This window comes from Marmota monax, unplaced genomic scaffold, assembly GCF_021218885.2.
Source record: "Marmota monax isolate L192 unplaced genomic scaffold, Marmota_monax_Labrador192_F-V1.1 WCK01_AAM20220418_F8-fsc00048, whole genome shotgun sequence".
NCBI lineage: Eukaryota > Metazoa > Chordata > Mammalia > Rodentia > Sciuridae > Marmota > Marmota monax.
The window spans coordinates 1241908-1256273 of record NW_026694895.1 but is presented as its reverse complement, the minus strand read 5'-3'; the positions used below and the strand labels follow the sequence as shown (position 1 = coordinate 1256273).

At 34.8% G+C, this 14366-nt stretch overlaps 2 protein-coding genes across 2 annotated transcripts in view; one reads left to right on the top strand and one right to left on the bottom strand.

Moving 5' to 3' along the window:
• Galnt5 (polypeptide N-acetylgalactosaminyltransferase 5) overlaps positions 1 to 6930 on the top strand; it is a 48319-nt gene extending 41389 nt beyond the window's left edge. Inside the window, exon 10 of the mRNA XM_046426961.2 lies at positions 1209 to 6930. Coding sequence (XP_046282917.1) covers positions 1209 to 1349 — 141 coding nt within the window. The 3' untranslated portion in view covers positions 1350 to 6930. The remainder of the gene's footprint in view (positions 1 to 1208) is intronic.
• A 137-nt stretch (positions 6931 to 7067) lies between these two features.
• On the bottom strand, positions 7068 to 14143 carry Ermn (ermin). The gene is made up of 3 exons (XM_046426857.2): positions 13657 to 14143; positions 12838 to 12930; positions 7068 to 10044 (listed from the first exon to the last, which is right to left on the bottom strand). The coding sequence occupies exons 1-3, from the start codon at positions 13895 to 13897 to the stop codon at positions 9524 to 9526; spliced, it is 855 nt and encodes a 284-aa protein (XP_046282813.1). The 5' UTR covers positions 13898 to 14143; the 3' UTR covers positions 7068 to 9523.
• Between the last annotated feature and the right edge of the window lie 223 nt (positions 14144 to 14366).

Here is a 14366-nt window from a genome sequence, read left to right as displayed (position 1 = left end):
TATGGAGCTCCACTGAGCCCCACCTCTCAAAGGTTCCAGCACCTCCTAATGGAGGAAGGAAGTGGAGTAGTGAGTCTGATCCCAGACAACAATGGATTATTAAAATTAGATATGTCTGAATCTACATTTAAAAGGTGCTTCCCAGGTCAGCCCTCCTCAAGTGCTCTGGATTTCAACCATCCTAAAATAATTAGTGTCATAAGTGGAAGACTTGGCCATGGAGTGCTTTTCCACCACTGGTTTCTATTGAGTGACTTTAAGCTGGGAACAAGTGACTTAATTACTGGGTGAATGCTGTAAACAATCCATAATGATTTTCTTCAAGGCCAACTGTTTTACAAACCTTGGGCATTTTCAAGCTTCATACTTTTAAAATACGGCAGTGGATTCTAGACATCAGGCACTATGTACTATCAGAAATTATGGTTAGGAGATCATAAATAAAATACATCATTTCTGGCATTCTGTAATACAGATTATAATATATATGTATTATATATATAATATATATATATAATTGAGAATATATATATTCTAAACATGAATTTAATTAAGAAATTAATGAACTCATTCTCTGTCATGGCATGTTTTTTTTTTTTTTTTTTTTTTATTACCAACACCAATGAGGTAGTCATCATCTGTCAAATACATTAAATGACATCTGGATTGGGAGGGTGGGTACCGGGGATTGAACTCAGAGGCACTCGACCACTGAGCTACATCCCCAGCCCTATTTCTGCATTTTCTTTAGAGACAGGGTCTCACTGAGTTGCTTAGTGCCTTGCTTTTGCTGAGGCTGGCTTTCAACTCACTGTTTTCCTGCCTCAGCTTCCTGAGCCACTGGGATTACAGGGGTGCACCACTGTGCCTAGTGACATCTTGATTTTTTTATGCTTTAAATCCTACAGTTATTAGCCATATCATTAGAAAATTCATCTTTTGCTACCCCCAAATTAATAATCTCACAGCTTGGAGAAAATGAAACTTAGTTTGAGACAAAACAAACTAATACTTCCAAACCCATGTTTATGTTATTAATTTAGTTTAGGAGAATTCCTTAGAAATCAAAAATGTAGTTGCTCATCTTTTTGGAGGCATGTTAGGATCATATATATATATATATATATATATATATATATATATATATATATAAATCTTTATTGTCAAGTTCAGTCTGTGGCTCATTCCCAGATCTTCTTTCTTTCCAGGTAAATCACATTGTTTTTGAAAACTATCATCAGTTGTTGTGCTTGGAAGGAAATTTTCCACAGAAGATGCTTAAAGTAGCTGCTTGTGACCCAACCAAACCACATCAAAAGTGGAAATTTGAAAAGTACTATGAAGAATGAAGAGGAACTGAGGTTTTGCCTAGTCAACACATTAGATAACTGTGAAAGTAACAGTGAACTCAGTGACTCTATTTTTCAGTGGTAGTTTAAATTTTCAATGGAATGGAAGATTTTTTAAAATCACGATATTTAGAATACCAAAAGATAACTCAGGGAAACGGTCCACCATTTGGGTGGACTGGAGTCCTGGTGGACTGGAGTCCTTCAGCCCAGGGTGGCCTTTGGTATCGCCTACTTCCTGCCCTGTGCGGGAACTCATTCTGCAGGTTTCCCTGGTGTAATCTCACAGGTAACCAGAAATGATAACAGACACAGGGGAGCACAATGATATTCACAATGACTGTCTTTAAACCCACAGAGAACCTGGTCCTTTATTTGTCATTTTTTTCATCAAACATAAACTGCATGAGTTCTTATGGCTAGAAAAATATCAGATGCACATAGGGTTACAATTCTGTTGAAATTTCTATACATGCATTTTTACCTAGCAATTTAAAACAGTACTGATCAACTATTGGTGACCCCACCTAATAGCTGGGTTTTGATCTAGAATATTGCATAGTGTTTTATTCTCAGTCTGAGTCATAGAAAAACTTTTAAGTAAGAAAGAAGGGGTCTTTATAAACACATTTAATTCTAAATGTAGAAATTGTTTCAGCTCATTTTGTGCTTTTAAAACTGCACTTTTAAATAACTCGTCATACCAGTAACTTCCTGGATTTGTGTGGATATTAATTTTTAAAAAGCAAGGAAAAATACTAGTAACCAAAAATATATTTGGTTGCTGAAGATACTCTAATTTAGGGCAAAGTGAGAGAGTTGAAACAAAGCAGAAACAGTGTACTGAAAAAAAATATTAATTTTATATGAAAATAATAAAATGCTATTTTAGATTTAACAGCATTAGTGGGATGAAGTATGTTTAAAAAAATATACTCTAAAAGACTTCAAAGTAGAAATAAAGTTAAGAAAACATAATGGAAAAGGAAGGAAATGAGGTAAACAACTCTTAGGAAGAGAATTAAGAAAAAATTGCCCTGGAGTTTTCCTCCCTGAGCAAAACAGCAAAGCTCTCAATGTGGACCCAATGATAACAATTGCAAATTTGGGGGGAAATTAACTATTTTTTGATCAAAATAAAATTCTCATCATAAACATACCAGTACTTACACATACTAAAACAAATCTTAAAAATCACATTATTTTCAACAATTTTGGTAAGAAAATAAATACCTGAAGATAATTCACTTGTCTAAAACTCACAGGCCAAGCGGGGCATAGTGTTGCATGTCTATAATCCCAACTACATGGGAAGCTGAGACAGGAAGATTACAAGTTCAAGGCTAGCCTGGGCAATTTAACAAGACTCTATCTCAAAATAAAAAAATAAATAAATAAAAAGGTCTGGGAATGTAGCTTAATTGTAGAGACCCCCTGGTTACTGAGGCCATCCTCAGTACCAACAAAGTAAAACAAATAAAAATAAAAATCACAGGCCAATTAATTGGAGAATCAAGATGAGAATTCAGCTCTTCAGATTCAGGGACCATTCTTTCATTTCAGGCCACAGACCTGAACACATTTCTCCTATGACAGACCTTAGAAAGTGATATGCAACCTCTTTGTTGGGTCCCAGGATAGCCATGCTTATTCTTGTTAATATTTTTTTTTTATAAAAGACTTTAAAAATATTTGAAATATTTTTTTCAGTTGAGTTAATGGTAAAACTGGACAATTTTAGTTCTGACTTTCTATGTAATACAACTTCAACATCCAACTGAGTATGCAAAAGCAGAATTATAAGGATGGGAAGGGGAAATATTTTTTTGCACATTTATAACAATGTAAGATGTTTTATTCAAATAATTGATGATTGCAGATAAGAGAATAAATAGAAAATGAGATAGTCTTTTCAAAAACAGCCATATGAATGAGAAACACAAGTCAGTTCAATTAGGCAAAGGATTAATTGAATTGCTGACCAAGCCAATTATACTTAGGTACCTCCTGTGATTCTTTGTGTAACTGAAAAATGCTGAAAGGTCCCCAGTCTCTAGAGTCTCCATTCTATCCAGATTTTACAAAGAAAAGTCAAGTCTTTTCAGAAAAAGGGTAAGTCATCATATGGTGCCACCCACCTTTGCTGAAGAAAGGTCTGTGTCTTTCTCAAAAGTCCCTTCTCCTTTCTGCTCAGTGCAGCCTCTTCCTGACCTTACCTGACACACTTCTTATAGAAAGCTATATTTGAATCCATATTTTCAATAGAACAAAATTATTTTCAAACTTCACATGTTTGTTCTTTAAAAAACACTGTTTCACTGTATATTTCCTCAATTACTCTAATAGGCAAAGAACTAATCACTATTTAAGAATCTGTGTAGGCCTAATAGTGAGACAATTGACTAATTGTCAAATCTATTCTAACAATTTTTAAGTATTGCCTTCTAAATTTAAAAACAAAAACAGTGGAATAAGTGTATGAATGCTACCAGGTCTTCTGGTACTTCTCATGCTAAACCCTGTGAAGGGGCACTTTGGGGTCCAAATCAGCCCTGAATTCTTCAACATGAAGTTGTGTTATTGGGGGCTTCAGTTTTACTTGGATTGGCTTAGGTTATTGCCTTTTCAACAGAAAAAAAGTCTATGCATCTTGTTATCTTGTTAACTTGAACACAGGATAGCCTTGATAATATTTGGCAGAATTTATGTGACCAAAAAGCTAATTTACCAAACCCTCAAAGTGCTTTTGTTCCTGTCAGTTGTCATAACAATGTTTTATGACCAGTACCAAATTTGCTCAGTTCTGCTTGCTGACATTTAATTGGCTGTCATCCACAGGGCTGCAGACTCCAATGGGCCATGATCACAATGTATCTGTAGCTTCACCACACTAATTTGGAAACACTCTCTTAGGTACTCAAACACCTTGCTTCTGCCATTGTCTTAGGGACTATAGAGGAAGAAGGATACCAGTCACAGGAATTCAGTATTTCCAGCCAACTCTCATATCATGAATGCCTTAGAATGATTTTCGAGGAGCACTTTTGCAAGAGAATGAAGTTGAGACATATTAGATAGTACCATTGTTTTTGGTTCAAACATTTCTAATTTAACTTCTGCATTCAGAATGCAGGAAATAATTTATAGCTCAGACAAAGATCCCAATATCTTGGATAAAAAATGAAGATGTTATAAGAGGGGACAGGAAAAGAGAGGAGCTATTATTGTTGAGCACTTCCTACACACTAGGCACTACAGTTGGGTTGCAGTTATTGGTATCACAGATAGTGAAATAAGATGGAGTCAAACCTCTGTGATCTCTATTATGTTTGGATAGAGAGGAAATAGAAGCTGTGTATCTCTCTGTGCATTAAGTATAAGTGTGTCAACTCCCTTATGTCTTGCAATGATCTATATACATGATTTCATGCAAGACCTGTTCTTTTCTACTTTCTGTATCAAATACGAGTGATAGATATGTACAGGTTTGCTTCCCTGTAAACCCTAAATCTTTCTTCCCCAAATCTTTAAGCAAAGCTAACAAGTTGCTCAATTTGAATAGAAGTAGAAAATAAAAAATTGAAGACTTTCAATTTAAAATAGAAATCATGATTCTTAACTTCCATTCACTGTGTAGATTGTCACTAAAGTGCTTTTGCAACCAGTGTTATAGGTTGTTCAATGATTGCTACAAGTCCAAATGCTTTGAAATGAAAAAAGAAATCCTAACCAAGGCTGTTGTAAAAATATTTATTTTTTTATAAATACCTGTTCCATTCAGGTTTGAATAAGCCATATAAAGTATTATATTCTGCCATGAAGCTTAATGGATGATATTAGAGTTGCTGGTGCCTGTATCTAAGAGAAAGAGCAGAGGGAATACCATCAGATACAATGAACTTAATGCTTCCATTTTTCAAAGCAGTAGGTCAACTTATAGTCAGCATTTTAATTCAGATCCCTTTGCCAATTTATGTAAGCCTTTGCTTTATAAAACACACAAACAAAACACTAGTGAAAATTCTCATTTTAAATCATATAGGGTAATTTAGAATAATTTAGAATATGCTGAGATCCTAGTAATGACAACTGCCATCAAATAAGTAATAAATATTTTTTAAATAAAGGTTTTCTATTTTATTGTTAATTGATAATTGTGAGTTTAAAGATGTTAGTCACAGATCTCTACATAAATAAAAGCCTTTAAATTACATATTGAAATTAAAAGCTTTGATAACATGAATGAAGATTTTAATTTTTTTCCTGACCATTCAAAAACATCAATTTTTGTAAAGGCATGTGCGTGTGTATGTGTGTATTTGATGCTATAGATTGGGAGAAAGTAAAACCCAGAATTTCCACCTGCAACATGAAGGAAATTAAATGTCACTGAATAATTTTAATTCTCTTAGTTACATGGCTTTGTCTAATCTAACTTTCTATATAACAGTTTCAATAACAAGTGAACTTTCACTCTAGATACTGTTTTGCAGACTTGAAGGAGTAATCAAACTCTAAATTATCGGCGTGCTTGTTCTTCTGTTCATGATTGTGCACAATGCTCTCATTCTTCTCCTTCAAACACTGCTCAAATTTCACTAGTTTTATACATATTAGTCCATAGGAAGTGAGCTTAAAACAAGACATAGAAGAGTATTGAATAATTTTGTTATTGAGTCCCTGAAAACATTCCTTAGTGAGAGAACAAGATTGAAGTTATAGAGCATAAAGGAGTTTGGAGTCAATTTGGACATCTTTATGTACCACATTTTTGCCTATGATCAACCAAAGTCATTATAAAGAAGGAGTTGGATAGATAATTTTTAATTTCTAGGAAAAAGTACAAGTAGCTTTCTAAATTTATGTCTAAAATTTCCCTGACCTGGCAGGTAGTTCTTAGATGTCACCAGTGTCTTTTGTACTTTGCCATGTTTCTAGATGATTTCTGTTGCCCACTACCAGCCCCCCCCCCCCCGCCCCGTGTCATTATGTCTGTGTAGACAGTATGGCCCAGTCATGTCGTGTTCTTCATGAGCTGTGTGAAGATTTTGGTCCTCATATTTATGGTGTTATGCTACAGTTTGATATTTTAATATTGGCAAATATACCTTTGACATTACCTTTTATAGCCCTCTTGTTTTTATAGAGCAATGAAAGTTCAGACTTTAAGAGAAGTGGTTGCCTTTCTCATATGGTCAAACATATTTCTTCTTTATGATACCCCGGTGTTTCATCCTTTTCCATAATTCTCTATTATTACTTATTTTAAATGTTTTCCCTATCACTTTGAAAAACTTAAATGTCTGTTCTCCATTTGAAAATGTGCCAAAAGTACTACCCCATGTAAATATGTGGAAACAATTACTATAAAAGTTCCAGTATAGTTTAAATGTATTACCTTGACAATTACAAAGATAAATATGTATTTTTTCAAATTGTTGGTGTTAATATGCAACTAAAACAATATCTCAGTTTCTTTCAAAGTAATAGAAATTTTTTTTTCCTGTATATTATATATCTCCCAGAAAGTTTTTATAATTTCATATGTAATCATTTAAAAAGCCTTTTTGAAATAAACAATGCAAACAAATTGAAATGAGTTATTCTCTTGATTTTTGAAAAGGCAATTATTGATATTCTTAGTAGCTGCTAATATGGAAGTTTCTTACTAAAATTTAAAAGGTGGCCAAAGTCTAGAAACCAGAAGCAAAGACACAAACTTTTATTCACAGCAAGCCAGACACAGCAGTTCTTTATTTAAATGTTAATATACAGAGATAGGTTCTACAGATTCTGTGTCTTCACCATAACATTATATTTACAGACAAATAAAGCTATTATTAATTTCTAATCAGATGACAACAAAAGAAAATAAAAGGTCATGCAAGAAATATCAGCATTTGCACAATAAACCAATTTTCTTTTCTCTCAGATACCAGAGTTCTAACTGAACCTGGAATCACAATGACTCAGGTAAACCTCATGTGTAGTTACCAATGTGTGTCCTTAATCATGTCCCATGTGCCTTTCAAATATGTTGAGTATCCCTCACATAATCTGAAACAGGACCTTGTCTTTGCTAAGCTACAAAGACTTAAATCCCTGCCATATTTCTCCAGGTAGCTTAACTCTGTGATGGCAGTAAGGGCAACACGTGCCAGTGCTGAAGATGAGTGTCAGTGCTCTCTTGTAACCACTTTGCCCCATCCATGAACTTGAAGCATTTACCAATTGAACATACCCTAACATAGTCTTTGTTGACAAAATATTTCACAATTGGTTAATTGTCTGGTAAGAATACATAGCTAAAAAGACCAAAACACTATATACTGCAGCCCATAAGAGCCAGTTGCTTTGCCTTGTCACCTACCCATAGACCACCCATCTCCTTCAAGTTTCACAGGAATTCATCACCTCATTTAGAATAACTCAAAATGCAGGGTAAAGTGGACTAACAATATGGTCCTGTTCCATGATGGAAAACACAATACTGTACTTTGAAGTTAAGTAGAAAATCATAGGGGAAAGAAAATAGTTTCTAGGTGGAACAATTTAAAGGCTCTAAATTAAATAGAAAATTGTCCTAGTGCACCCATCTCCTACCTAACATTATCAATAAAGATCTGACTTCCCTCATGTTGTCTCAAATGAAATCTGCAGGTTCTGTAGTAACTGTGAAATAGAATAAAAGGAGCACCTTGATCCTGAATAACATTGAGTCTTGCAAACACTAAATGGCAGTATTTAGTGGAAAAATATTATATAACCAGGAAGAATTAAAGAAGCTGCCATTAAGACATGTGGGATTTGTTACACATAAATAAGGAATAATCTAGAAGGAATAACTCAGGCTTTTTCACAAAATGAAAAAGAAATAAACAAAGAGCTGAATAGTACAATGAAGACTGTATTACACTCAGACAATAAGGAATTGTCTTTTTATTTGTGGAGCCAAAAGATATTTTTAACTGTGGCAACAGAAAGTTCAGGGTAATATATATGGAAACATGAAAAGAAACATTGTGGAACAAACTAAGTAAGAATATAAATATAGACTCTCTTTTCATAAATATTCAATACATTATTTGATGCATTGATTTGAGTGAAGCTCCACAAGTATAATTTTAAGTTTTTTTTTTTTTTTTGATTTGGGCTGAGGTTCAGTGAATTACATATTCCCAACAACTATCAGAACTTTCTCACTAAAAATATATGCTCACACCCTACTTTAAAAATATTCTAAGATAATTATTTCCATTTTCATAGTAACTAGTACAGTTGTGACTAGCATTGTCTCAGGTTTCTAAGGAAATAAAATTATTCTGAGATCCTGTTAATAAGAGAAAGCATGATAATAGAGAGGGACATTCTCAGAAAACTGTGCTAAAATCATCATTTTTCTTTTTTATGACTTTAATTGTGCTAGACAAGATTTTGTTTTCAGTCACAAAAATACAACTATCCAACACAACTCCTTAGTCTATTGCCCACAATCTTCTAGCCCCTCCCTTTATCAACCTCACAATGGGTTTAATTCAGTTTGAAAGCATAAAGCCAACATTTAGCAAACAGAATTCTGCAATAGCTCTGCCTCTTAGTGAGAAAATTCAGTGAATGGTGACACTAGGAAGGTGGTCCATGGAATTTTCACTCACTAGATGCCAAGGAAAACCACTCAAGATGTTTTCTTTTATGGTAATAAGGCAAAGAATTTTTGAAAGTTTATTACCAGAGTCTATAAAAAACATGCTTAAAAGGAGGAGGACTCAGAGAAAGAAAGACACCAGAAGAAATACAGGAGTCATTTCAAATAGTTATCTCTTTGATTTGATGGCTACTTTTTCCAGCTTTGCTACTTTTAAAGCCAAATCATGCAAGAGTCCCCAGTGGGTCTGGCTCTTAATGCTTGTCACATAATGCTATATTAGTAAAGTTTTAAATAGCAAGTGCTCAAGAATGAATCTAAAGCTTTTTGATTTGAGGTTACCAGACTGAGTTTTGCCTAAGGTTATTTCCATATCATTCTACAGCAAAAAAAAAGACAATAAGCTTGCCTGTGTTTCAAGGCGGGGGGGGGGGGGGGCAGTAACTCAAGGCATAGAAACATTCTACTCAGGACAAATGGAATTAGCTTTTTCTTTAGTGGGTGTGAGAAATTCTCAGTTCCAGTTAGTTCATAAATGCATCATAGACTCGAATTCATCAATTCTTTGCTTGGTGTTTCCCTTCCTTATTTTCCGATAGGATATTGTATTGTATCTTGAATAAGCATTTCTGGAGATATCTCCCTTCTTTCCTAATGTTGGCTGCTCATCGGGTGTCACAGGTTGGGAGCCGGGGCTGCTCAGTGGGGAGTCCTCACTTGCATCGGTTTCTTCTTTAAATTGAGAACCTTCTTCATATTTTTTCTTGAATTCTATCACTCGAACTTCATCTTCATCATCATTGTAATCATCACCATTATCCTCAGGAGCTTCTTCATTCCAAACCTCTTCCTGCTCACCATGTTGAGAATGCAGCATGTCAACTTCGCTAGGTTTGCGAAATCCCAACCATTCAATTTGTGCTGCCTGGTGAGCTTTGTTCTTCCTATCCTCGTTTTCTCTCTCTTCTAGAGGTTGTTTGGCAATTCTTTCTTTTGGACTATTTATTTCCTGGTTACTGCGGCTCAGAAGAATCTTCTCCCACTGATGCCCTGTAGCAAAATCAATGGGTAGTTGAGATGTTCAGAGGTTCCAACATACTGAGGTGTTACTTTGTTATTCTCTAAATTATTTTTCTGGACAATCAATTTCCAATGTGTGATTTATGGGATATGACTCTGGGCTACTTATATGTTCTACACAATCAAACATGCTTCATGGTCAAATTAGTTTGGAAAATAACTGCATTAAATACAGTTAAATAAGCTTCTTTGGAATTTATACGAGCCTTTAAAATGTTAATGAACATTGTAAATCTCCAGGAAAGGCTGCAACTCAACCTCGTTTGACTATGGAATTCTATTTTGTGTACCACTATATTTAGTGAGACTGATATCCCCTGAGAAACACTTAACTATACTCTAACTTGTCAAACTGGAAATATAATATATACAATAGAATGTTTGGACCTATTTCACACATACACAAACACAGCCCTAAAGGAAAATTTAAAAAAATAATGACTGCTTATGGTCACGCTCACAGTAGCAAACTTGGCATTTGATGCTTTCTTTCTCAGAGTTGCCCTAAGGTAGTCAGGTATGGAAGGAAGAGCAAAGACCCTCATGTGGTCAGCACATAAGGCTGGCAACTTAGGCACCAAGCCCACCAAAGCCACAAAAAACAGTCTGAGACCTGCCCAGATTTTGAAATCATGCAGAGGTCATTGTTACATAATGCCACATTAGCCTGTATTTTATGCATGTCCCAAACGACAAGCAATTGACACAAGTTATTTGTTATTGTGTAGTAACATTTAAAAGGCATAAATGCACTGAAATTGTCATTTTTCAAACACCTAGATCATGTCAGTATACCTTCAAAGATATTTATGGAACATGATAAGAATTAATTATAAGAAAGCAGAGGTTCTTTTCTTAGCTTTTGTCCCTGAACAGCTTCTGTGGGAAGCTTCAGTGTGTAATGTACAAGAATCAGAAAGGTCTGAGTTGGGTCCCTTGCTGGGCCTGGGCTCACCATCACCTTCTAACACCATTAGATCCTATATCTAAGTAAGGTGAGAGGCAATTTTGTTCTCTTTGTTCTTTCCCTTTACAATTCTCCCTGAAAGTTGTTCATAAGTCCATTTCATCCAAAGTTTTTAGTTTCCTTTCCTTTCATTTTTTTAATTTTTATTTTATTTTTTTTACTGTAGGAATTAAGACTATAATCTTACAAAAAAAGGGGGGGATTGTCACTCCACATTAAATATACAGCTGCAATCAGTTCATTGGCATCCAGTCAATATTCTTTTCATTGCATATAAGTACACATTAGAATGTTTGCTCTAATATCAAGCTTTGTTTTGTTTTTTCCAAAAGAACCAAAGAAACTGACATTTTTATTCATATTCAGGACTCAGGCATGGATTATCACCAATGAAATTACTTGAATTTAAGTTATAGTTTTTCCCCAATATTTTTAGCATTTTTATCCAGGAGCATTGCCTTTCAGGATTTTTTTTAGCTCTTTGCCATAGTGAAAATAAAAGACACCAAACCTCTTGCTCTGTCATAGAGGAAAAAAAGCACACAGTTCATGTTTCATCAGACAAGGACTCATTCAGGGACAAATTCAGTGATAAGACCATATAGCATTAAATAGAGTCTGCTTTCATTCTCCATTTAGTCAAATTGGAAGATTCTAAAAAACTATCGACTATAGTGGGTCTTCTGAATAGAAATTTGAAGGTGGCTCTGGATGGAAGACTGTGATCCCTGCCTCCAATGGCTTATTCCATTGGAAGCAAAAAGACTAAAGCAAAGAATGTATTGAGTTCATTTTGTGGGATCTTAAGTTTTATAAGTTATCTCTGATAAAGTATTAGCTTGACAATAACTATTATTTGCTACCTTTTCCCTTAAGTATCTATGTATTGGTCAGCAGACAGTTTGAGAGTTGTCCAGCAAAGGGAGGAAGTCCAAGAAATTGCCAAACACCTCCAGTCTGCCTGAATATTTGCAATTTTATGTGAAGTTCTAATATTTCAACCAGTAGTCTTTTCAATATTTTGCCTGTTAAGGTTCAAAGCTAAATTAGTTATGTCTAACAAACTGGTTTAAATTTCTAGATAAGATGTTTATAGGGGCAGGAGAGGAAAAGAAATGATTAATTGATAGATTTTATTGGGTACTTTATTTGAAAGCTGCTTGAATGTATGTGTCTTCTTAGAAGTAATGTCTAAAGGATTTTGTGTCTTGTGGCCTATTCAGTTTAATAAAAATTAAATATTTGTCACTTCAATGTTCTCTTTATTTCCCCATTTACTTAAAGAACAAAATTAAAATTAACTTCATCACAATAGAAGCTTTCTTTGACAAGAAACAGTTCACCATTTTGTACTTATATCAGAGGCCTAGAATTTTCCTATAGAGCAAATCAATTTACAAAGTTACTTTAAACTGTCTGTCAATAATTATCTTTTAGGGTAAACCTATTTTTGAAACATTTACATTTCACAAGGTGCCTGGCAAAGATTTGGAGACACCAGATTAAAAAAGAAAGGTTGATTAAGTGGGCTAACACATTAAGACACAGATATCGAATTGGTATGCCAATCAGTTGTACCAATCCATGCAATTTTAGTCTTGAGTCATCTGGAATGCTTCCTGTGGTGGAACCGACAGATAAGTCAAGACTCTCTTATCTGCCTATTGCAGCCTTGAGATTGTGAAGTCAGTGCCTCAATTGCTTTTTCAACATTTTACTCACACAACATCCCATGTGAAAACTGTCATCATATCCAGTCAAACAATTTCTGTGTAGAAAACTCTAGTTCCCATTACCTTCTCTGAATGTCATTTCTTCAGCACTTGTTTCTTGGAGAGACAGATCTGTGATAGCCTTATGAACAATAAAGAGGTGATCTTCTGGGTTTTCTGTGGGGGGGGGGAATACAAGTATTATAACATGATATATATATATATATATATATATATATATATATATATATATATATATATATATATATAGAGAGAGAGAGAGAGAGAGAGAGAGAGAGAGAGAGAGAGAGAGAGAGCTCAAGGGATGTAAATTTAGACTCTAGGTAGATTTTTAAATTTTTAATTATGATTATTAAAACTAACCATTTAACTTCTGATTTTTAACTGATTTCATTAATTTATATAGCAATTAATTTCTTTACTGATATTCTCTCCCTTTATGCTTATATAAGATAGAATAATGAATGCAGACCTCTTTAGTTATGTATGACAGGAGATTACAAAATTCTGAATTCTCTTTGTTCAGTAATAATATTAAATCACAGTAGTTAACATTTCACTAACACTTAGTAATTCTTGCCACTATCCTACAAATGTAGTAAAGATTCTTCTGCTTTCTTCTAGTGGGGAAAAAAAAAAAAGCAGGCACAAGAAGACAAAGAAAATTGTCCAGGATCATAGAGCTATCAAATACACAAGCCCCAGAGGTAGAGGTTCAGTTATTATGTCATGCAGCCCTAGTAGAATAGGGAACTACAGTTCTTCCTCATTCCTATAATAGCAGTTTATTTAAAACAAACAAACAAACAAAAAAAAAAAAAAAACACCTGAGTGAGCCTATAAGCAAAACTACTAAAGTGAGGAAAAAGGGAAATAGTTTACCTTTTAGAATCTTCTCATCCATGGAACAGTTGAGTAGAATGTTCCCTTGTGATTTTCCTCTTTCTTCCTGATTTCCTTTTGTGGGCACATCTTCAGGACCTGGTTCAACCCTGTAGTCTGGTGGGGTCCGGTCCATATCAGTTGCATCCTCATTGATTTTAGTGGTAGGTTGCTGAACAGTTTCAGGAAGACTATCCCCATTACACTCAGCCCCACTAAATGTCCCAGGAACATCTGTCATGATGTACCCTGGAATCCAATTTGGAAAGAGCTTTGGAGAAACTGAGCAAATCCTCTCTTTGCTCTCAAATCCTACAGTTTCAACTCTGACTCTAAAAATACAAATTATTCACTTTGGTACATAATGATGAGATTCTCTTCCTAAAGGTGTCCAGACAGAGTTTAGAATAAATGCAATAGGATTTGCCAGATTTGTCAGGAGCCCGTAAGCAACCATCTAGCCAATCACCACATCCTTTGTTGCTCAGCAGTCCCCACTTGCAGAATTAATGTCACCCTTTTGATTTACATAAACAAACAATCTGAGGCAATCAGGCTTTTGTGTTGGCATGTAGAGGGGGACTTTCAGCTTGTCAGTCCCCCTCTGGGAACAGAGATTTTTGTCCCTTTCCATAATGGCCCTTTGTAATTTTCCTGGTAACAGGAGCCACAATTGTTCCCCAGCTTTAATCCAGAGAGAATGACCACCT